We start from the raw sequence: 23748 nt of genomic DNA, 5'->3' as shown, positions 1-23748 counted from the left end.
TATTAGACCTTTATGTTATTGTTGATATATATTTTCTCAACTGGAGCACAAGCCAGTCAATGGAAGAGCTTGAGGTCCAGTCTAAAGCTACACTGCCTGCCTTACCTAACAGAAAGGCAGACACATTTTATAATGTGCCATAAAATAGAAAAACACTATCAATAAGACACTTATAGAAGTAACAGTGGGATTGTTTAGCAACATTTTTTTACAAATGAAGGCCAAGCACATCCAGACATAAGCTCAAGGTCCAATATCTTAGCCCAGTGTTTCTTAAAGGTTGCTTTCTGGCTACCATGACATTATCCTCCGTGAACAGCTTCCTTTATACCAGAGCCAGGAGTACTTCCAGTGCTAACACGTTGTATCCAGGAAGCACTTCCAGGTCAGGCAGAACTTCCCCATGACAGGACAGCCTGTCTCCAGCAGCTCCTCCTAGTGGCACCCAAGGACCCCAGCAGGGCTGACCACCAAAAGTACAATTCCCATGTAGCCCTGCAGGTGCCTGAATGGGATGCACAAGACAGGAATGTTGCCACCCAGTGTAATGGGGCAACATGTGGTCCTGGGAAGAAGTCTCCTATATAACGGCCTCCCAACCAGGAAAGGTACCACTATTCCAACCTGGTTGGGATGCTCGTCACCCCAGATCCTTCAAATAAAAATCCTCCCTTCCAGGAAAGTGACCATCCTTCCTATATGGGATGCCAGCCAACCCATGTTGTCTATCACACCTCATACAAAAGAATTGTAATAATCTAAATGGGAAGATATAAAGGCACAGGTCATTTTCTCTAAATCAGTAAATGACAATATTGGCGTCACCATTGAAATCATTCTAAACTGAAAAACACTAGAATGAAGTTTACTTGTTTTTCATATGTTAGGACAGGATCAAAAATCAACCTCAGATTTCTAACCTGCGGGTTCAATCCTATTGGCAAGTACTATCGGCTTTTAGAAGGTCTTGTAGTAATTTTTGGTGGACTGAACAAAATTGCTTCTGATCTGCTTTTTTTTCAGCTGGAGATAATTTTTTGATCAACAAGCCTTTAATGCCCTCCCAGCAGTCAAGAAAGGTCTTCAAAGATCAAGCGTTGTTAAGTTTCAGAGATAAGTAAAGCTGCATATCATCAGCAGAGAAGTGAAAGGAGATATTGTGTTTCAGGCAGGAGTATTTATATATTTATTAAAGTTGGAAATAAATGGCTATATATGGAGCATGTGGAGAACAGCAATGTGCTAGTGTAGGAAAGCCCCATGACCTAATTAAATATTACAAGATATATGCAAAGATGAGACTGAAAGATGCTGTAATTGTCTCTTCTTCATATCGTGCACAAAATAAACCCTTAAATTCAAGGACTTAAGCAACCTTTATGGCATTTTTAATTATTTCTAGTAATCTTTTACTGTATATTACAAATATATATTGCTCCCCAACACCCCTGGCCTGCGCTACACGCCAGCCACTTCGTATCTCTGCCACTTGCGTTGTGAAGAGGGGGGCTGAATGCACCCCAAGGAGATGCGGTCGCTCCTCCGTAACCCCCTCTTAAATGGTGATACAATGGGAAACAAATGCAGTTTTTTTTTTTTACTTGCTCTTTGCTCGATCAGCTGCTGCTGCCGTGCTGTGTGATCTGCATCTGGCCTAGTGCTTCGAACATTTAAAAGCCTGTACAGCTGTCTTTGTCATCTACTCTTTGTCTTTTATTTCCGATCCCGGGCGTGGTTAAATCTTTTGGCATGAAGTCTCGTCTTGCGGGACGTGAGTTCTTGATATTTTTTAGTTTATAATTTATAAATGGAATAAGAATCTGGCTTCTTTTTTTGTTCCTGCTTTCTGTTTTGAAACTTTCAGATGTTTCGTTTTCTTTTTATCTAGTTTGACTATGAAATAATTTGTTGTACAGTTAGGTCCATAAATATTTGGACAGAGACAACTTTTTTCTAATTTTGGTTCTGTACATTACCACAATGAATTTTAAATGAAACAATACCGATGAAGTTGAAGTGCAGACTTTCAGCTTTAATTCAGTGGGGTGAACAAAACGATTACATAAAAATGTGAGGCAACTAAAGCATTTTTTTAACACAATCCCTTCATTTCAGGGGCGCAATAATAATTGGACAAATTAAATAACTGGAAATAAAATGTTCATTTCTAATACTTGGTTGAAAACCCTTTGCTGGCAATAACAGCCTGAAGTCTTGAACTCCTGGACATCACCAGATGTTTGGTTTCCTCCTTTTTAATGCTCTGTCAGGCCTTTACTGCAGGAGCTTTCAGTTGCTGTTTGTTTGTGGGCCTTTCTGTCCAAAGTTTAGTCTTCAACAAGTGAAATGCCTGCTCAGTTGGGTTAAGATCAGGTGACTGACTTGGCCATTCAAGAATTTTCCACTTCTTTGCTTTAATAAACTCCTGGGTTGCTTTGGCTGTATGTTTTGGGTCATTGTCCATCTGTATCATGAAACGCCGCCCAATCAGTTTGACTGCATTTAGATGGATTTCAGCAGACATTATGTCTCTGAACACCTCAGAATTCATTCGGCTGCTTCTGTCCTGTGTCACATCATCAATAAACACTAGTGTCCCAGTGCCACTGGCAGCCATGCACACCCAAGCCCTCACACTGCCTCCACCGTGTTTTACAGATGATGTGGTATGCTTTGGATAATGAGCTGTTCCACACTTTCTCCATACTTTTTTCTTGCCATTATTCTGGTAGAGGTTGATCTTGGTTTCATCTGTCCAAAGAATGTTTTTCCAGAACTGTGCTGGCTTTTTTAGATGTTCTTTAGCAAAGTCCAATCTAGTCTTTCTATTCTTGAGGCTTATGAGTGGCTTGCACCTTGCAGTGCACCCTCTGTATTTACTTTCATGCAGTCTTCTCTTTATGGTAGACTTGGATATCGATACGCCTACCCCCTGGAGAGTGTTGTTCACTTGGTTGGCTGTTTTGAAGGGGTTTCTCTTCACCATGGAAATGATTCTGCGATCATCCACCACTGTTGTCTTCCGTGGACGTCCAGGTCTTTTTGCGTTGCTGAGTTCACCAGTGCTTGCTTTCTTTCTCAGGGTGTACCAAACTGTAGATTTTGCCACTCGTAATATTGTAGCAATTTCTTGGATAGGTTTTTTCTGTTTTCACAGCTTCTTTGCCCGCATGTTGTATGTTCACGGCAAAATCTTCCACATGCCAGCACCACACCTCAAATCAACTCCAGGCCTTTTATCTGCTTAATTGATAATGACATAACGACGGACTTGCTCACACCTGCCCATGAAATAGCCTTTGAGTCAATTGTCCAATTACTTCTGAGCCCCTGAAATGAGGGCATTGTGTTAAAAAAATGCTTTCATTGCCTTACATTTTTATGCAATTGTTTTGTTCACCCCACTGAATTAAAGCTGAAAGTCTGCACTTCAACTGCATCTGAGTTGTTTCATTTAAAATTCATTGTGGTAACGTACAGAACCAAAATTAGAAAAAAGTTGTCTCTGTCCAAATATTTGTGGACCTAACTGTAGATGTAGAAGGGAAGTTGGAGATAAGTTATATGGTACAATACCTTATAAACAGTGTTAAGTCTGTGAGATTTGAGGCATTCTTACAAAGGCTACATATTAATAATACAAAAGGGAAAAGTAGAGTAAAATTTTGGTCTACTAAGACAAAACACAGCAGATTAAGTTGCAAAACTTGGTGATGTTTTCACCAAATAACCTAATTTGAATTTTATTCTTATTTCCATAAGTGATGAAATAAGATTCCAGACACTATAAAAATGTCAGCAAATGTGTCAGAAGTGCACAGAAAAATGTTTATGAAATATCTACAAGTAATGTGTCTAGTTTTACTGTTTTAAAGCAATGCAAAAAACAGGATTCTTTTTCTCTGCTTTTACTGTTTCAAATAAATATCCATAGCATAGCCAATATTTAAAACCAATGGCCTACGTTTCATTTTGAAGTGCAAGTCTTCCTCTGTCAGATTATACATAGTTGATAAATAAATGATTCTGTACATTCAAATTACAAGACCAATAACTGAAAGATTCAAAAAGTCTTTACAACAAATAAAATATTCTGAAATGCAGAAAGCAGAATGTGATGTCATTTAAAAGCTGAAACGTCCCTCTCATTTAGTGGAGAATTGTCTGCCTGTTAAATTGCACACAGTTGAGTCAGAACATTCAAGAAAGCCAATGGCAGGTGTTGCTGTGATGCAGCAATTCTTCCATCTTTGAGGGATGAAAGTAAAACAATGCACTGTGGCATCAGAGTGAACAATATGGCATTTTAGCTGCAAAACACCATACTTTAACAATAGCAGTGAGTAAATTAATTATTTTATTCAGTTTTTTTCTTTACTTTAAATTATTGTTCAGTCCCATCGATGGGTCTGAAACAGTGGTGCTGAGTTAAGACTGATTGGTGCTGGGTTAAGACTAATTTGATTTTAAACAAAGCAGTCACTTACACAGATTGCACTTATAAGTAAACCTACTTTGGCATACAGTTATTCAGACCAAGGAGAGAATTTGACAAAGCTGGGCTGGTCAGAAAAAAACATACAAAGGCTATAGATTGGATTTGGGGTTGTAATCAGAATATAAGTTTAATATGTCACTGTACTCTGTGCAAATATTTTAAATCTGCTTTTCTTTTATTTCTACTCACATGCACAGCTCAGCCAGATTTAGTACTGGGGCCTAGCATTTAGAACTGCTAGGCAAAGCATTTTAAGACAAGACAAGTTAAGGACAACTGCAAAATGGGCAGCGTGCACTATTTCTGTGTGTCAAAATCAGCATGAAATTTTATCCTCTCTTTGCCTTGTTTGGAATTGTATTACCCGGCCCAGGATTGGTTCCCTGCCTTGTGCCCTGTGTTGGCTGGGATTGGCTCCAGCAGACCCCCGTGACCCTGTGTTCGGATTCAGCGGGTTGGTAAATGGATGGATGGATGGATGGAATTGTATTATTCACCTACAGTAAGTGGGGGCCTGCACATTGGAGAAAGAGTATAAAAGCCTTGGAACATTGCCCGGCACACCTTTGAAGCCGACGGACGGATGGGAGATAACATCATCCAATTCGGAAAACCCTTCCAACGCAGAGATGAAAATGGCAGACTCTACAAATAGGGCCCCCACTTCGGTGACGGTCGTGTCATGGCTTCCTTCGTCTGTTATGCAGTGTAAACCGTCATTACAGAAAGCTAAATTATTTCTCCGATGTGATTTCTTACCGCTGTATCACTAAGGGAGGGGTATCGCTTTTTTATATTATATCTGTATAGTTTTGGGTTATGTAACATACCGCAATTACAAAAGAACTTATTCCAACAAGAGAGCTAGTGCCCTCTGCTGGATAAAGGGGTATCCTGTTAAGGTTTATGTATTAAAGAGTCTAAAGGGGTCACCCTTGTGTATGATATTATTGCTATAGACTTCAACTCTCCAACTCTAAAATATTTTAAGCAGGTGCATAAAACAGATGGATTTACCATGTTAGATTTCAATTTGAAGGTCCAGTCACACTTTTCTCCCCTTTAATGATTTTTTAAGGCTTTGGAGATGCTTATATGGCATGCAGAACCACGACGGAAAAGGCACATGTATTACATCTTTTCTCACTTCAGAGCCATCTCTCACCTGGCAGTAGCTGACGCAGAGAACTCCCAGACCGATGCCAACATAGTAGAATGCAAACATCGTCATTTGCTCTTCAATGTTCACCCTGTTGGAGAGAAGGGACAAGAGGACATAAAATGACTTAAAAACTAAATGAAACATGTAAGTGAAGGTGTGCATCTGAGCAAACATTTGGGTATCCTGAAAACTCTGAAACAAGGAAAATATTAACCACATAACTAAATGATTCCAGTGGTGTAGCTAGGGGTCGGGCAGAGGGGGCGGTCCGCCCCAGGTGGCACATTTTCAGGAGTGGCATTATTGGCCAAAAGGCTTAGTTTAATTTGTGTGTAAGTAGCAGGGTTTGGAAAAAATATCACTCATGAATGAAAAAAAGTAAAATTCTCTGATTTTTATCCACAAATGCTTCAAAAATAATTTTAAGACTGTCCTTCTGTGACGGCATCAGACACAGCAGTTGAAATTTATGAGGCAATAACAAAAATAAACATAAACATTACACCGATAATTTCTAAGAAGATAAACAACTAATTTACAATTTATAATTTTGTTTTGTTATCAATCTGAATGTGTTCATCCCCACCTATCACTTGTACACTACACTGGTTACATTAAACTAATAATTAGAACACGGCTTATCAGTGCATCTATACTATATTCTTGTCTACTTGATGCTTATAAATAATTATATGTGAAAAATTATTGCTGTTTCTCTATATATGAATAAATCTATGCAAAATGTATCTTAATTTTTCTTTATACGTCATTTTAATTTTCTATTTAAATAGGTTAACATATTCAGATATGTTGGAGGGCAGCAAATTGAAGCACTGCACTGCGTCACGAACTTGAGCTACGCCACCTAATGATTCATAATGACATCAGCTTCTAAAATCCAACAGAGTTTTGACATCCACAATCACTATCATTTTTTCACTTAGGCCTTTTTATTGATGTACCGGGTCAGGCAGTATGGCCATTTGGTTTAGGCCTCACTTCTACTAAGGGTACATGTATCATATCTTGGCAGGAAAACAGGAGAGCTAAATTTGTGAGTATACCAGGAAAAGCAGCAAAAGGCCAAAATAGACGACAGGCAAAATCAAAGTCAAATAGCAGGCAGTAAGTCATGACCAGGCAATACAAGAAAAGAAAGCATACAATACCAAAATGATAGTAAGGAATATTATTCGCAGATCAGATAAAGTGCCTAGCGAAAGGTTGACATTTTATGTTGGTTGCTGATCAAGTCAGGGTCATGACCCCAGAGATCCCCACCCCTAGAGATAAGGGATAGGACACTGACACCGGTACACAAATGGATTCTCTAAAAGAAACAGGCTATGAAGCATCAGTTTACCGTCCCAAATCATGACAAAATGGTCTTCCAGTGCCATTTGTTGGTTGTGTTTATATGGTGGGCAGTGTAGTGTAGTGGTTACAGCTTTGGAGTTCAGACCTTGATGCTGTAGGCTCAGATTCTGGTACCACCACTGTGTGACCATAAGCAAGTCACTTCACCTGCCCATGCACCAAAGGAAATGTAACCATTTGTATCTCAAATGCTGAATAACGCCTTCGATAAAGGCGTCAACAAAGTAATAATACTGTCATTAATTTTACAAATGAACCTGGTTTTTGTATTCAAATTATTCGTACCCAAATAGTGAGAGGCTAATGTGAAATGGCCCAGACCTTATCAGATTATCTGAGCTCTTGCAGGGCTTGCTGCTACTAATTTTCACAGTAAAAGGCTGCCTGCTAGCTAACACTGAGATCCCCTTTACCACACGCACTTCTTGCCCCCCAAATCAGTCTGCTGTGTCACTCTACTCACCCACACACAACTGTAGAATTTTCTGATGTTTCATAGACGGAGCCATTCCTCCAACTAATCGTCCCATTTGTGCATATTTTTCTGGTATCCTTCAGTTCTTGTTGCTCCAATTCATAGGCCACGAATGTGTCCGTCATCATCCCGTACACCAGAAGCATGAGGGGTGAAGCGGCGCCGTGCACCAGAGCACAGAACCCGCCAGTCACCATCAGCAGGACATCGCGACATGTCGCAAATCGAAACTGAGAAGAAAAGCATTGTGAGGCATTTTAAAGAGGGTCAAGACATGCTGATTATTTTGTGAAGAAGAAAAGGATTGGACTTGTCCATATTGTATATAGCGCCTTTAATAGCAGGGATTACACTAAAGTGTTTTACATATTGAAAGACATCACAAAGCATGTTTTGTTATAAACCATGTCTTGTGGAGGCTTTTAAGAAATTACCTATATAAAAAAAAAAATAAATCAATCACTTTAATCATTGATTAGTCTGAAGCAAGGATGTATTGGTTAACACTCATGGACGCCACGCTAGGGCTCAGGGTGTATGTGTGTTCATTGCATTGAGCAGGTTACTTTTACTGTATAAGTCAACACATATGTCATCATACATTCCTTTTCAGAAAGAACAAACATAATCTAAAAACAAACTGCAAGTCAAAATTAAAAGACGTCAAGCAGTCAGGTGATGTCTTACACCTGTGCTTATTATTCTGTTGATTCTCTTCTGAGAATCTTTGAGTACCACTGGTTTGACTTTGTGTCAGATGAGAGGTTGCTCATTGAGTTCTGAATGAGGCACATTACCTGCATTGTGAGGGAGCGTCAGTTACGGCACTACAGCCATGAGGTGTGATTCCCTGATGGTGATCCGGCTCGCGGGATACTCATTGTTGAGGACCCGAGTGGCTGGACTAGGCCAAGGGGATACCCACGTAACACCTGGCTGTGGCAGATAGACGGTTATTTCTGAAGTGTTGGACTGAACCGCGTGTCTGCCTGAAGGGTTGCCAACCAGGATCCCAGGCTGTTTCATCGTATGGTGGGTGTGGCAACACACTGTACCAGTGCATGCTCCCCAACCTGACCTAACCTTTGTTCTTTAAAGGCAAGTGTCCAAGCAGAATTTTGCTAGTGCAACTCAACTTTTATTGTTATCCATTCACATACATAGTATATGGCCGATCGAAATTTTGTTCCTTACAGTTCCCGGTGCATAGGCAAAAGAACATCCATTAAACATCCATCCATTATCCAACCTGCTATATCCTAACTACAGGGTCATGGGGGTCTGCTGGACCCAATCCCAGCCAACACAGGGCAGGAAACAAACCCTGGGCAGGTCGCCAGCCCACTGCAGGGCACACACACACACACCCACACACCAAGGACAATTTAGAATCACCAATGCACCTAACCTGCATGTCTTTGGACTGTGGGAGGAAACTGGAGTACCCGGAGGAAACCCACGCAGACACGGGGAAAACATGCAAACTCCACGCAGGGAGGACCCAGGAAGCAAACCCAGGTCTCCTAACTGCAAGGCAGCAGCTCTACCCACTGCGCCACCGTGCCGCCCTCCATTTAACATACACCATAAAATTACCAAAAGCAGCAACAATACAATGTAACAAAACAAAAGACGTAGGGCTATATGCGGTGAGACACAAAATTAACCGGATTGGGCTTGGAGCTTTCCTGAAAAACTGTCTGGAGGTCGGCCGGACGTGAATCATAGAACTATATCCATTCCTACAGGCCCTCTCAAACTGTTGACCGGCTGGGTATTTCCTGTGAAGAGCCCAGTCAGTATTTGCACAACAATCACTACATGAGTTGCCGATATTATGTCAGGTGAAAAAAAATCAAACAGCGAATCAACATCAAATTTCTCTGAAACTGAACAAAATGGCCAGAGAAACTTATGCAATGATAAAAAACAGTGTACGGTGATAACAGTTTGTCTTGCACGTAAGTTTTTGAGTGGCACAAACCACTCCCTGTGATTTTTACTTGCTCCCGAAAATCAAAAGTGACCTGAAGGGAACACATTTTTCTTCAAAGAATGAAGTGAAGACCAAAACAGCAAGCCTGTTGAAGAGCCTCAAGCAAGAAGACTTCCAGCACTGGTTCAATCAATGGAAGATACGTACGGAGCGGTGTAGAGATTGGGAGGACAAGTATAAAGAAGGTGACAATGTTTAGAATGCTGTAATTCATCAATAAATATTGTTTTTTTACCAATCCAGTTATTTTTGTGTCTCACCTCGTACACCTCAAACAATGCCCAATATCCATAGTAAAGTGCAGAGTGTAAAGTGACAGTACATAATTAGGGGAATGTTATAAGGGTATGGTACTGGGTGACATGTAGGAGTTCAGGAGTCTGACAGCTTGAGGAGAGAAGTTGTTCTAGGACCTGGCTGTGCTCGTCCTAATACTGTGGTGTCTTCTACCTGACGGTACGGATAACAAACAGTATGTGTGACGGGTGAGAGACGTCTTTCACAATGGTGCAGGCTCTATGCAGACAGCGTGTCTGAAAAATGTCCTGGATCAAGGAGAGAGAGACCCCTGTGATCCTCTCAGCTTTCCTCACTACATGCTGTATAGAGTCTTGCGCTTATGGGCTTTGCTGATCCCAAACCTCACAATGGTCCAGTTTGTCAGCCCACTCTCTACATTTCCTCTGTAAAAGTGGTAAGAATGAACTGTGGCAAGCTGAGTCGCTTCAGTCTCTGCAGAATAAAAAGGTATTGTGCCTACTTGACCACAGAGTTGGTGTTAATTGTCCAGGAGAAGTTATCAGAAATACTGTATACACTAAACTAAGGTATGGAAAAATTGAATTAAATATGAGTTTAGATACAATATGAGTTGAGGCCACTGCATAATTAGCAAAACAAGTTAACCCTTAATACTCAACCTTCAAAATTTCACTCCACCAAAGTATCCCCAAAACCCCACATTCTTCTCTCTTTTTTTTTTGTCTTTTCAGGCCAAAATTTACAAAGAAATAGAGCGGCTCCTACAGTATTCATAAAGAAGGTCCATTTTTGGAGAGTGGTTGACATCATTTTTGTCCTCAAGTGATATGGGAGGAGGTGTGAAAGGAAGCTCATGTAAATAAGAAGGTGGAGGTGACGATACATCAGAATAAGAAAGTGGAGGTGGACATTAGATTGACAAGGGGATGAGGTTGTAACATAGTATTAACTGTAGGGAGCTCAGTTGATTTCCTAACCACATGCCAATATGAAGGTTTAAGTCAGCAGGCTATTCGCAGAAGAATACATATGCTTACAACAATTAAAAGTATGATTTGTTCCATCCTCCATAACCAAGCAGGAATCCATGACAACCACTCCATTATACCAGAATGAGGATTAAGTCCAAATTCAGGTGAATTTGCATCGGCTGCAGCCTTACAGATGTGATCAGCTAAAGATGGGATGATGGCTCCTGCATCAGGAATACATGTGCAACATGATGTACCCACTTGTGTTGGATGAGTAGTCAAATTTTTAATTTGGTATCAATACCAGCTTTTGGACCCCTGTGCCGGTACCAAAACAGTTCCAAAGCAAATAATGGATAATTTTTAAAAACTCCCCACGATCTTACTCCTGGCTCCCTGGTGTACCGCACCATCACATCGCACAACACATCACTTCTTGATAGCCATAGTCTCAGTCATGTTGAAGCAATAAGGGGAAAGGGGAATTCCACCGCGAGGTCCCGATTGCATAAAAGCAATAAGGGTTTGCCCTGTGAAGTCCTGATCATATTCAAGCAATAGGGTAGAGGGGGCTACCCACCTTGAAATCCATATTGTATCATAACGTGTAGAGTTGTGTTACATGTAGTCTACGAAACAAACAATTTTCAACAACTGCATTAAGTGAATGTTGATGGAAGGTTGGGGAGTTCAGACAAACGCTGACATTTACTTCCAGTACCAAAAATCCCAAATTTGGAGTATACCGCTCAGCCTTAAAATCTACCATTGCACAAGTTCCCCCCTTTTGATGTCATTTTCATGCCAATTCACATCAAGTTATCATCTTGGAAGTGGACTGATGTGACTCTATATTGAATAAGCAGGCTAGGAAGGAGATGAATAGATAGAAGTAACCCGAAGCAGCAGCCTGGTGCTTTTGCTGCCATAGACTAAATCACAGCAATTAAATCAATTTCTGGATTAAGTCAGTCATTCAGGGTCACACAGAATTTCAGTGGGGAGGACTGAATCAATGGCCTTGCTGTATCCAGGCCACCGTGTGAAAACACTCCACGAAAGTGGGAGCTTCTGTTTTTGGATTTGAACCACCGGGAACAAAGGAGCTCCAATGCTGAACATGGCAAGAGAAGAAATTAAAACAGAAAAACATACCAGCTGAAAAAATCCAACTCCCATCTCTTTGTCCTTTTTCTTCTTGGTCCTCAAAGTAAAAATTTAAAAAATGAGTAAATTTGATAAGGAAAAAAGTCAAATCTGCATCTTTATTAGAGGCTGTAGTGGCTCACCTTGAAGTCTTTCCTAGCTTTTCCTCCAAGGAAAATTGATCAGCTTCATTTTGAAAAGCACTGATTGAATAGAAAACAATACAGATTAGTGGAAATAAAAACCATGAATAATGATAATAATAATAGGTTACATTTATTGAGCGCCTTTCACAAACCCAAGGTCGCTTTACATACAGAGTAAAATAAAAAAATATTACACAGATGACAAAAGTTTGTAGAAGAGGAACGTTTTCAGATTTAAAAGTGCAGAAACAGGAGCAATTTTAGAGAGACTGAGGAAGAGAGTTCCAGAGTTGAGGGGCCATAGCACTGAAGGACCTGCCTGCCAGGGTGGAGAGTCTGGTGTGTGGGACAGTTAAGGAGATGACTGTTCAAGGACCTGAGAGAGCGACAAGGAGTGTGAGGAGCTGAGTGAGGTAGACGGGGGGCAAAGGTTATGTAGGGCTTTGAAGGTGAGAAGCACAATCTTGAATTTAATCCTTGATGGAACTGGTAACCAGTGAAGCTGGGAGAGAAGAGGGGAGATGTGAGCAGAACGCTTTGTGTGGCTGCACAGTTCTGAATGTACTGTATCTTCTGTATAGATTTTGCAGAGAGGCCAATGAAGAGGGAATTACAGTAATCAAGACAAGACATTATGAAACAATGAACCAGAGTCTGAGCATCAGACAAGGACAGAAATAGATGGAGGCGGGCGATGCTACGGAGATGATAGAATGAAATTTTGGAAAGAGACCTAATGTGGAGCTCAAAGTTAAGTGATGAATCAAACAAAACACCAAGATTTCTGAAAACAGGAGAAGGTTTGACCAGTGGACCAACAACAGAAAAAGAGAAATTGAATGCCTTAGAAAGTTGGGATTTTGGACCTACCAGTAACACTTCAGTTTTATTGGCATTAACTTTGAGAAAGTTATTTTCCATCCATAGCTTAAGATCAGTGATGCATTCCGTGAGTGTGCTGGGAGGTGAATCTGTAGGGAAGACTGTACTAGATATAACTGTATATCATCTGCATAACAGTGGAAGTTAAGGCTATGTCTGCGAATAATCTGACCCAAAGGAAGGATATGAAATAGAAAAAGTAATGGCCCAAGGACAGAACCCTGAGGGACACCATGCAACACAGGTGAGGTGGAGGATTTATATCGGCCAAGTGTGACAAACTGTTGCCTATTAGAAAGATATGATTTGAGCCATTGAAGGGTTAAGCCAGAGATGCCTACAGCAGAGAGACGTGACAGGAGGATTTCATGGTTAACAGTGTCAGATGCTGCACTTAAGTCAAGAAGGAGGAGAATATTAAGGGAACTGCAATTTGCAGACTGGAGAAGATCATTGACTACACGGAGAAGAGCTGTCTCAGTGCTGTGCTGCGTACGAAAGCCAGACTGAAAAGACTCATAGAGTGTATTATCTAGAAGAAAAGCATGGAGTTGCTTTCATGCCATGCCTTTCAATCTTACTGTGCATCACGTGTCTTCACTGGAATAGATGTGAAAAACATGGCTATTGTGTGTGCTGGGCATTAGGTAAGGGGTTTCAACATTCATTAGAATAAACGTTTACTGGCGGTGACTTTTGCATTCTGGGTATGATGTTAAACTGTATCCGGCTCTGCAAGTGGTCTTTCAACTTGCAGGGAAAACCTAGGAATTGGTGGCAGGATTGGCACTCCAGCCACTGTAAAAATCTTCTTGCAGCTCCAAAACGACAGACAGGACTCCTTTCTGCTCTCTGTGTGAGTAGCTCTGCTGCATCCCCCCATAGGAAGGCTGCTCACATTATGAAGGGGATGGGGGAAAGCCCTTGGGAACCTCACCCAAAGAAAAGTGGGGTCAGGCCTGTTGGGAATTGGAACTGGTGTAGTACTGAGGCTTGACTTTGCTGACAATGCTGTGATCTTCGCAGAGTCAATGGGGGCTCTGATCGTGGCTCTTGAGAGACTGAGAGACGAGTCTGAGTGTCTGGCTTGTGAGTGTCCTGATAAAAACCAAAGATCCAGGCCTTTAATGACCTCTTAGGCACAGCCATCAGCAGTGTGTCTGTCTGTGGAGAGAATGTTGACCTCATCGAGAGGTTTACTTACATTCATGTCTCTGGTGACTCTTCCTATGAAGTCAGTAGAAAGACTGGGGGAGCATGGGGTGGACATGAGGTTGCTGGAAAGGGGTGTGTGTCACTCCTGACATCTTTGCAAAAGGGTGAAGGTCTAAATCTGTAGATTCCTGGTGCTTCCTGTTTTGCTATATGGTTGCAAGACATGGACGTTCGTTATCCAGTATCTTGACACTAAGACTGGACTCCTTTGGCATTGTGTTTCTTCTGAGAATCCTTGGGTACCGCTGGTTTGAGTTTGTGTCGAATGAGCGGTTGCTCATGGAGTCCTGAGTAAGGTACATTACTTGCACTGTGAGGGAGCGTCAGTTACATCACTACGGCCATGAGGTGCAATTCCCTGAGGATGATCTGGCACACAGGGGGTCCGTAAGGAGGGATTGGGCCACGTGTGTGCCTGGGGGGTTGCAAACTGGGATCCCAAGCTGTTTCGTCATGTGGTGGGGGCGGCAACATGCTGTACTAGTGCATACTCCCCCAACCTGACCTGACCTGACCTGACAGTCACAATACTTATGTTGGATGAGAAGACCTGCTCAAATCAGCATTCTATCTCATCTGAAAGGTGTCAAGTAGGATTGAAGTCAGGGATCTGTGCTGGCCACTCTACTTCATCCATGTCTTTATGGACCTGGCTTGGTGCATGGGGGCACAATCGTGCCGGATCACAAACAGACCTTCAACAAACAGGGGTCACAGAGTTACATTGTCTAAAATGTCTTGGTATGATTTTGCCTCCCTCCCTTTTTTGTCTAGTGAGGTTATTGCCATATAGATTTTTATTTACATGTTTGTTTTTTATTTCCATATTCACATTTTGTTTGTGTATTACATTATGGGCTATTCTAGGTATTATTAATAAAATAAAAGTAAAGTTACATATTAAGAGATTGAAATCTGAAACAATATATTAAATATTATATAGATACATTAAAATTTAAAATGTGCATGTGCTTTTATTACAGATTAAATATAGACTAACAGCAAGAAACATCAGTTTTGTAAAGTAAACTTCATCCACTCATCTTCTAAACTCGCTTATCCAGAGGAGGGGTGCGGGGAAACTGGAACCCACCCCAGCAAGCATTAGACGTAAGGTAGGAACAATTCTTGGATGGGGTGCCAGTCCACTACAGGGAGAACACACACACACATAGACACACACACACACACGCACACACACGCATGCTACACACACACGCGAGTGCGCACACACACATGCACGCTCACACATGCACACAAGCATGCATACACACTCACAAACACACGCACACACACATTGGCATTGTCAGTTCACCTCATTTACGTGTCTTTGGGCTGTGGGAGGAAACTCATGTGGACAACATGCAAACTCCACACAGGAAGTACGTGGGACCTGAACCTCAGTTTTGCTGGTGCAAGGCAGTAGCGCTACCACTACACAACCCTACATTAAACTTAATATAACATGTTACATTTTAGTCACAGTTTATAAATATAAAAATTATTAAAAATATTAAAAAATTTAAAATTGTGATCTTCACAGGTTATAATATTTAAAATACTTTAGATAGTATTTAAAGAATACAATTCTAAAAACATGTTAGATATCATTCACAAATTGAGATTTTGTATAATTTTGACAAAAAAAACATATGCTAGATGTTTATTCATAAATAGAAAACTTACCCATTTTCATAACCTTGTATTCCTGCAGGAAATTAAAAGTATATTATTGTATTAAAGTGGAGATAACAGGACAGTTCTAGGATAATGAAACTTAATTTACAGAGTGTACACACTTTCACACATTGCACTGTATCTATCCATCCATCCATCCATCCACCCATTTTAATAGGCTACTCCTTTCCATAATGATCATGGAGCTAAAACTCATCAAGACAGGGGCGTTGATAATGCAGGTTTTGTTCCACATGTTAAAACATGGCAACAAGAGTTTCCCTCAAGGAAAACCACTGGAGTCTTTGTGCCTACTTGTTCCAATCCCCAACCTTGCTCTAAAATTCCCCTTAACAAAAGGACAAATTTATGTGTGTGTGTGTGTGTGTGTGTGTGTGTGTGTGTGTATCCTTCTGGTTGCCCTCTGTTATATGCCATTTGGTATGGGATTTCTTAAAAGCAGTGCAAATGTTGGTGATGCGCCATCTGTTGGAATGAAAAATGCAATCCATTTTATAAGTACATCCAGCCATCCATCCATTACCCAACCCACTATATCCTAACTACAGGGATCTGCTGGAGCCAATCCCAGCCAACACAGGGCACAAGGCAGGAAACAAACCCCAGGCAGGGCACCAGCCCTCTGCAGGGCACACACACACACCCACACCCACACCAAGCACACACTAGGGACAATTTAGAATCACCAATGCACCTAACCTGCATGTCTTTGGACTGTGGGAGGAAACCCACGCAGACACAGGGAGAACATGCAAACTCCACGCAGGGCAGACCTGGGAAGTGAACCCGGGTCTCCTAACTGTGAGGCAGAAGCACTACCACTGCGCCACCGTGCCGCCCTTTATAACTACATGGATTACAAAAAACATTCCAATAGATGGTGCACTACAACTGTTAATGTTGAATATGCTGAAGTCTATGCTAATTACTTTCACTTCAACCTGTCTTAGATTGGAAGCACAGCTAGTCCACCTTAATTAAAAGATACATGTCTGTCTGCATTTCCATCTAGTTGCTATGCCTCTGTCTTTCCAAAAGATTTTACATCACTAACATTTTTAGTAATAAAATGCGTTGCATCTGTCATTCCAAAAGATGATGCATTACAAACTTTAACACTGCTTTTGCAGATCCCATACCAAATTACATACAACAGAGACAAAGCAACCATTTATAGTGAGTATCATAAATGTGCACAGCTGACCCTTCATAAACATGCAGAGTTGCCTCTTCCTCTATGCAGACCACCCACAGTGTGTGGGGCTCATGATCAGAAGACCAATGTACTGGGGGTTTCCCGTTGGGGGTTCACAGACCTCCGAGATTCAGGAGGATTTCAGGTTTTGTCACTTGGTTTACTTGACATAAGTCAGATAAATCCTTCCACTACCCTAATCTTAACCACAGTATAACTGGACATATTGTGTAACGTCACTGACGTATAATGCAAAGCAGTGACCTCCTCAACTGAGCTGAGCTCTGGGGGTCCACAGCTTGACTCTATTGAGATTATTGCTGTTTAATGAATTATTAAATTAGCATCAATGACAGTCACCAGCTGTGATAATTTTAAATGTATGAGCAGAGAGATGGCTTCAAGTCAACAGTCAGGCACGCAGCAAAAAAACAAAAAAAAAAAAACAAAAATGAAAGCACAAAGAAGTGCAGTTATGTTTAGAAATCTAAATTTGTGTAACTTCCTGTAAACCAACTTATGTTACATCAATTGCCACTACAAGAAAGCTAACAGCTTACTGGAGTATTGCAGTAGCATTATGTGCAATAGTTTTGATATCAAGTGATTAATAGATATTATCTGTTGTTACAGTACCCAGCTAACACATGGCACTGGATTATTTATTACTGCCACATAGAACGCAGGACCTCTACATGTTGTTAATGGCAGGGATGTCTTACCAGCATCACAGGCCCCCAGGCAAAGGATCCCCTGATTTGATGTACATAGGCATGAGAAACATAGGCTCTGTGCCGGACGGCTGGGGCCCCTGCCCGGCCGGGACGCCTCTATTATGGAAGGACCGGGAGAGAAGCAATATCTCCCCCCGAACATGAGAGGGCAAACTCCCTGGATTGCATCGGGGCCACGGGCTGGGAGCTTGGACAGTATTGGAGCCCTGGACTTCAGCAGTTCCACCACACACAGAAGTGTGGCCAGCAGATGATCTGGGCTCACCGAGAGTGCTTCTGGGTGCCCATGCAGCACTTCTGCCACACCAGGAAGTTCTGCCGGATTATTGCCAGGGAGCACCTAGAGCGCTTCTGGGTGCAGTATAAAGGAGGCAGCTTCATTTCAGGAGCTGGAGTTGGGAGGTGGAGGACAAAGCTTGCAGGAGAGGAATGGAGGTGGCAGAGGTAAAGAAAGAAAGAACAAAGAAAAGAAAAGGACTGAGCGTTAACTGCTGTGGAGAATTGAAGGCATTGTGTGCTGTGAAAAGGCAACAAAAAGAAAATAAAAGCGGACTTGGACATGGACTTGTGTGATCTGCCTGTCTGTGTTTGGGTTAGGGGGCTGTCTGACCCCCGATCTTCCACAACCTCCTATGCCAATTGTGGTTAAAGGTTTAGTCAACACATGAAGTGTTCTGAGTGTTGTGCTCACTAGTTAATAATCAGCTGAATTGTGGGAAAGCACCAAGCAAGCAATTTTGATATATAAAAGGAGCAATCAGCTCAGATGAACTTCAAGTGTTGGCTCATTTTATTGGTAGCTTAGAGCCCCAGTTTGGCATTGAAAACGTGTCACAGAACACAGAAGTTTTAATAGCCTAATATCCAACAATCACTGCTTTAATAGGGTAGGTAATCTGTATCATATATAAAACAAAAATTAATAAATTAGTAAATCAATTTTTTTACTTTCATTATACAAAAAAGGCAATAAGGTAATATAGAATTAAGTGTCCTTTTAGCTTACTAACCACATATTTACTTCTACAGACTTTGACCCACATAGATGGCTTACATGCCGTATTGCTAGTTTAGATAATTAAATAGGACTTCGTCCAAAATCTTTGAATTTAAATCAGAGTGTAAAGGTGACAGGATATATCTGAGGCACAAAAAGGTGCGCCCAACCCTGACCTGAGTACCAGGGAGAGGCAGCATCCTCATTGCCAGTTTGCATAACTCTGCAGATTACCGCTGTGACTGCCAGATATTACATCAGCGCATCCCTCCCTCCTCATTGCAAGTGACTTGTTGAGTGTGCAGTCATAGCTAAAATTTTTTGTCTATAGATTTTCCTGCCACCAACTCGTCTTTCAATACCAATTAGATGATGTTATCCTATGTGATGCAATTCGGCTGGAAATATTTAGGCTTACAGGGAAAATGTTTAGGCTATACAAATTAATCTTATCATAAAAACTAATGGGAATGAAAAATAAAAGCATTAACCAGTGTAGGAGAAGGATGGGATTCCTGGGCAGGAAAGGAGATGGTTTACTACCCAGACGAGAAGCCAGGATGGAACAAATGTTAAATTGGCTATAAGAAACCTTTGTGACCAGCCAGTATAAAATAATGGAAGGAACAGTAGAAGCTGGAACTGGTTTGGATGTCCATGCCTGGATGGAATGTCCATAATTTGGAAGGACAGGGGAGAGCAATGATTCCTGCTTATTAGATGGCAGCAGCCCTAGACATCATTACCCATCCAGGGAATGAAGGGAATTGTAGTCTGATAGTGAAGCTCTGCTGGGGTCCGGAGCTGCCGCCAGGGGGTGCTGCAGGGTGTTACATTTTGACTATTTGGGACTTCTGTAAGATGCAGAAGTGTTTCCAACAGGTAAAGCCCTGGTACCAGAAGTACTCCCGGTTCCTCAATAAAAGAGATCATACTTCCATGTCCAGGCGAATCAGAGATGGGAGGACAGAAGGCAACACTCGACTGGAGGAGAGCAGTGCTGTGGTGAGAGAGGAGAGATGGCTGCTTTTTGTGTTTGTGTACGCTGAGGTATTGTGGATTAAACACAATTTGTTTTGTTGTGTTTGTGTTTGGGGTTTGTGGCTCTCTGGCGCCCCCTTGCTTTCATACCGGTTAACTTATTGTTAAAAGAACATTTTACATCTACAGTATATATATAATTCACTAAGTCCAAGGCAAGCAAGACGCACGCAAGACCAAGCCCCGCCCACCAACAATTCACTAAGCAGCCGACCATGGCACACACACTACAGAGCCAACAATTCGCGCGAGAGCGAAAGCATTTGCCAAGAATGTTTTCATTAAACAAGAACGAAAGTCGGAGGTTCGAAGAAGATCACATACCGTCGTAGTTCCGACCATAAACGATGCCGACTGGCGATCCGGTGGCATTATTCCCATGGCCTGGCGGGCAGCCATTACTCCCACTGGCATGCCTCCGCATAAAGTCAAACTTAAAACTGGTTCAGTCGTCATGCTTCTCAGAAACCTCATGCCAGCAAGAAGTCTCTGTAAAGGCACTAGACTGGCACCACAATGTACTGGGATGTAAAACAATCGCAGCTGCTACCTCACAAACTGTCCTTATTCCCCAGATTTCCCTGACCCCATCAGATTCAAATTTGCCTTTTACTTTTACAGACAATTTCCTGTTAGATTGGCCTTTGCAATGACAATTAATAAGGCGCAGGGACAAACTTTCAAAAAGATATGCCTGTATCTGCCAAAACCAGTTTTCAGTCACAGACAATTGTATGTTGCTCTCTCCAGAGTTCCATCTTTTCATTCACTTACAGCACACAGGCGAGAGAGAGAGACACACACACAGGCGCGCGCGAGAGAGAGAGAGACACACACACAGGCGCACACGCGTGAGAGAGACACACACACAGGCATGCACGCGCGAGTGAGACACACACACACACACACAGACACAGGCGCACGCGCGAGAGAGAGAGAGACACACACACACAGGCGCGCATGAGAGAGAGAGACACACACAGGCACGCGAGAGAGAGATAGACACACACACAGGCGCGCACACACGAGAGAGACACACACACACAGGTGCACGAGAGAGAGACACACAGGCACGTGCATGTGCGAGAGAGAGACACACACACAGGCGCGTGCACAAGAGAGACACACACACACAGGCACGCGCGAGAGAGACACACACACACACAGGCACGCGCGAGAGAGACACACACACACAGGCGCGCACACGCGAGAGAGACACACACACACAGGCGCGCACACGTGAGAGAGACACACACACAGGCGCGCACGCGCGAGTGAGACACACACACACAGACACAGGCGCACGCGCAAGAGAGAGAGAGACACACACACAGGCGCGCGTGAGAGAGAGACACACACAGGCACGCGAGAGAGAGATAGACACACACACAGGCGCGCACACACGACAGAGACACACACACACAGGTGCACGAGAGAGAGACACACAGGCGCGTGTACGTGTGAGAGAGAGACACACACACAGGCGCGTGCGCAAGAGAGACACACACACACAGGCACGCGCGAGAGAGACACACACACACACAGGCACGCGTGAGAGAGAGACACACACACACACAGGAGCTCGCGCGAGAGTATCCCTGACCCCATCAGATTAAAATTTGCCTTTTACTTTTACACGCAGACAATTTCCTGTTAGATTGGTCTTTGCAATGACAATTAATAAGGCACAGGGCCAAACTTTCAAAAAGATATGCCTGTATCTGCCAAAACCAGTTTTCAGTCACAGACAATTGTATGTTGCTCTCTCCAGAGTTCCATCTATTCATTCACGTACAGTCGTATCCTCAAACCCACCCCATTTGGACAACTGTGTCTTTCAGGAAGTGTTCACCCATCAATAAATAATTATGCGGCGTATGCTACACCGCGGGTTGGCTAGTATGTTTTATTTCAGTTACATCAGTGAATAAAACATATATAATTTTTTTTTTAAGTAAAACGATTTTATTTACTTTAGTTATAAATGCACTAAAAAGCAAAAAAAATAAAAATTTCTTTAACCCCAATGTTTGTGGTTATATGTGATGTAAAAGAATAGACTCGACACACTTAAAAAGGTTTGGGGCAGCCACTCATATATTCATATTCATATTCATGGCTGCAATAGTACAGAGATGTTCTCAATACCGAGTCCAAAACAGAACTGTCGATGGCTTGTCAAGATGGCAGTTTTAAGGGATTGGACAGGAAGTGACGTAAGGGAACCAGAGGTGATGTTCTTCAGTTGTCAGAGTAGGTGCCGGTAGTGATATTCTTCTGTTCTAAATCAGACAGGTTTTCCCACGACTGGTCTGTAGAGATAACAGGAGAAGGTTTAGTGCACCCTGCCACCCCCTGGCCTGGCGTGGAATTACCTTTGCTTGGTCCATACAACGTCTTCCTAGTCGCACGTGTGTTACAGGGACTAAATAAAATCTTGGGGCGCACATAAATTAATTGATTCAGACCATTTTTGAAACTTGCGTAGCATGGTGGGGAATCACAATGCTGTTTTTTTTAATATCTAGAAGGTTGTGGATTCAAATCCTGTTACTGATAGAAGGGGTCTTACTCTGCTGGGCCCTTGAGCAATGCCCTTAACTGGAAAATTGTTCCAGGGGTGCTGTATAATGGCTGACACTGTGCCCTGACCCCCCCCCCCCCCCCAAAAAAAAAAACATGTGAAAAGACATTATCACCTTGGGGATTAACAAAATATATATATATAACAAAACAAGTTTTTTTGGACCCTGCTGTTCCCAAAGGCATTTCACTATTTAAAGATGCTATTTGTCACAACACTTCTAATCATAGCACATTGTGTTTGTAACCACAGGGGGGTATCACTGAACCCTAAACCACATACACAATTTCACCAAACACAGTTCTGTTTTCAAATTAAGGATTTTTATTCCTCACCAACACTTCTTAGTGAACACAGCAAAAAGTACACAATTATAACCACAAGATTATTTGCACCTTCCACCCTCCTGAGGAGTGTCACCCGCTGCCTGCCAGCTCTGACTCCTTGAGGTGAGGCAGACCCAGGAGTACTTCCGGTGCTAGGACATGGCCTCTTGGAAGCACTTCCTGGTTAGGCGAAAATCCCACAAAGCCAGGATTGTAAACCCCCGCAGCACTACCTGGCTGCACCCACAGGACCCAACAGCAGGGCCGTTCTTAGGCATGGGCAAGCAGGGCTGTCGCCTGGGGCCCCGAGACAAAAGGGGCCACATCATTTGAGGTTTTTAAGATTGACACAAGCTATGTATCTGTATTACGAAGTTTAATGCTAAGCTTACTGCCCTTTCCCGGGGTAGGGATGCTGCAACAGGGAACTGGGGCTTGGGGCGTTCACTATAGCCAGGGCTCTAGTCGGAGGAGACCATTCCGTTCCAGACCACGGTTGCATTGTGAGCATGGGCGCGGACTTCTTCCCGTGTTTTTCTGTCGCTTTCTTTCTTTGTTTATAACGCTTTCTTCCCTTTTTCGCCTTGGCATTGGCCTTATCGTACTACGCTTGTAACTGCATCTTATTCACGTTAGCAGTTTCGCACGTACCATATTAATATGAAATGCAGTTATCCATCCAGTGCTGTTAAACGAAAGAAAAAGGCAGACGATGTAGCCTTTATTAAGACACAAAAAGGAGTTTTGCTGAAATTTGTCGTGGCCGAAAAGGTGAATTCTCCTACTGATTCCTTTCAAAACTGACCAGCAGTAAGCAACGAGCAACATTCACGTCACATTCCACAAGAAAATGAGCAGCCAGATGATGATGTTCAGCCAGCAGTTGCTGAAAGTGAAAATGACAAGACAATCTCGTGCCTTCTAATGCTTCTGCTCTTGAAACATTGCAGTTTATATACCAGAATAGCTTGCAAGATTCTGTTCCAAACGTCGCAATAGCGCTACATATCGCCTTGACCATACCTGTTACTGTCGCTGCTGGAG

The 23748-nt window shown here is 42.4% G+C and overlaps 1 protein-coding gene and 1 long non-coding RNA gene across 2 annotated transcripts in view; one reads left to right on the top strand and one right to left on the bottom strand.

The window, feature by feature from the left end:
* LOC127528936 (uncharacterized) overlaps positions 1-23748 on the top strand; it is a 269154-nt gene that overhangs the window by 68370 nt on the left and 177036 nt on the right. The gene's annotated exons all lie outside the window — the stretch shown is intronic.
* The window catches only part of abcb11a (ATP-binding cassette, sub-family B (MDR/TAP), member 11a), a 113785-nt gene that overhangs the window by 82278 nt on the left and 7759 nt on the right, over positions 1-23748 (bottom strand). Inside the window, exons 3-7 of the mRNA XM_028806350.2 lie at positions 15816-15837; positions 12030-12089; positions 11896-11944; positions 7501-7742; positions 5664-5748 (exon numbers count right to left, since the gene is read on the bottom strand). Coding sequence (XP_028662183.2) covers positions 5664-5748; positions 7501-7742; positions 11896-11944; positions 12030-12089; positions 15816-15837 — 458 coding nt within the window. The remainder of the gene's footprint in view (positions 1-5663; positions 5749-7500; positions 7743-11895; positions 11945-12029; positions 12090-15815; positions 15838-23748) is intronic.

Source organism: Erpetoichthys calabaricus, chromosome 8 (assembly GCF_900747795.2).
Source record: "Erpetoichthys calabaricus chromosome 8, fErpCal1.3, whole genome shotgun sequence".
Lineage (NCBI taxonomy): Eukaryota > Metazoa > Chordata > Cladistia > Polypteriformes > Polypteridae > Erpetoichthys > Erpetoichthys calabaricus.
This window is presented reverse-complemented; position numbering and strand designations above follow the sequence as displayed.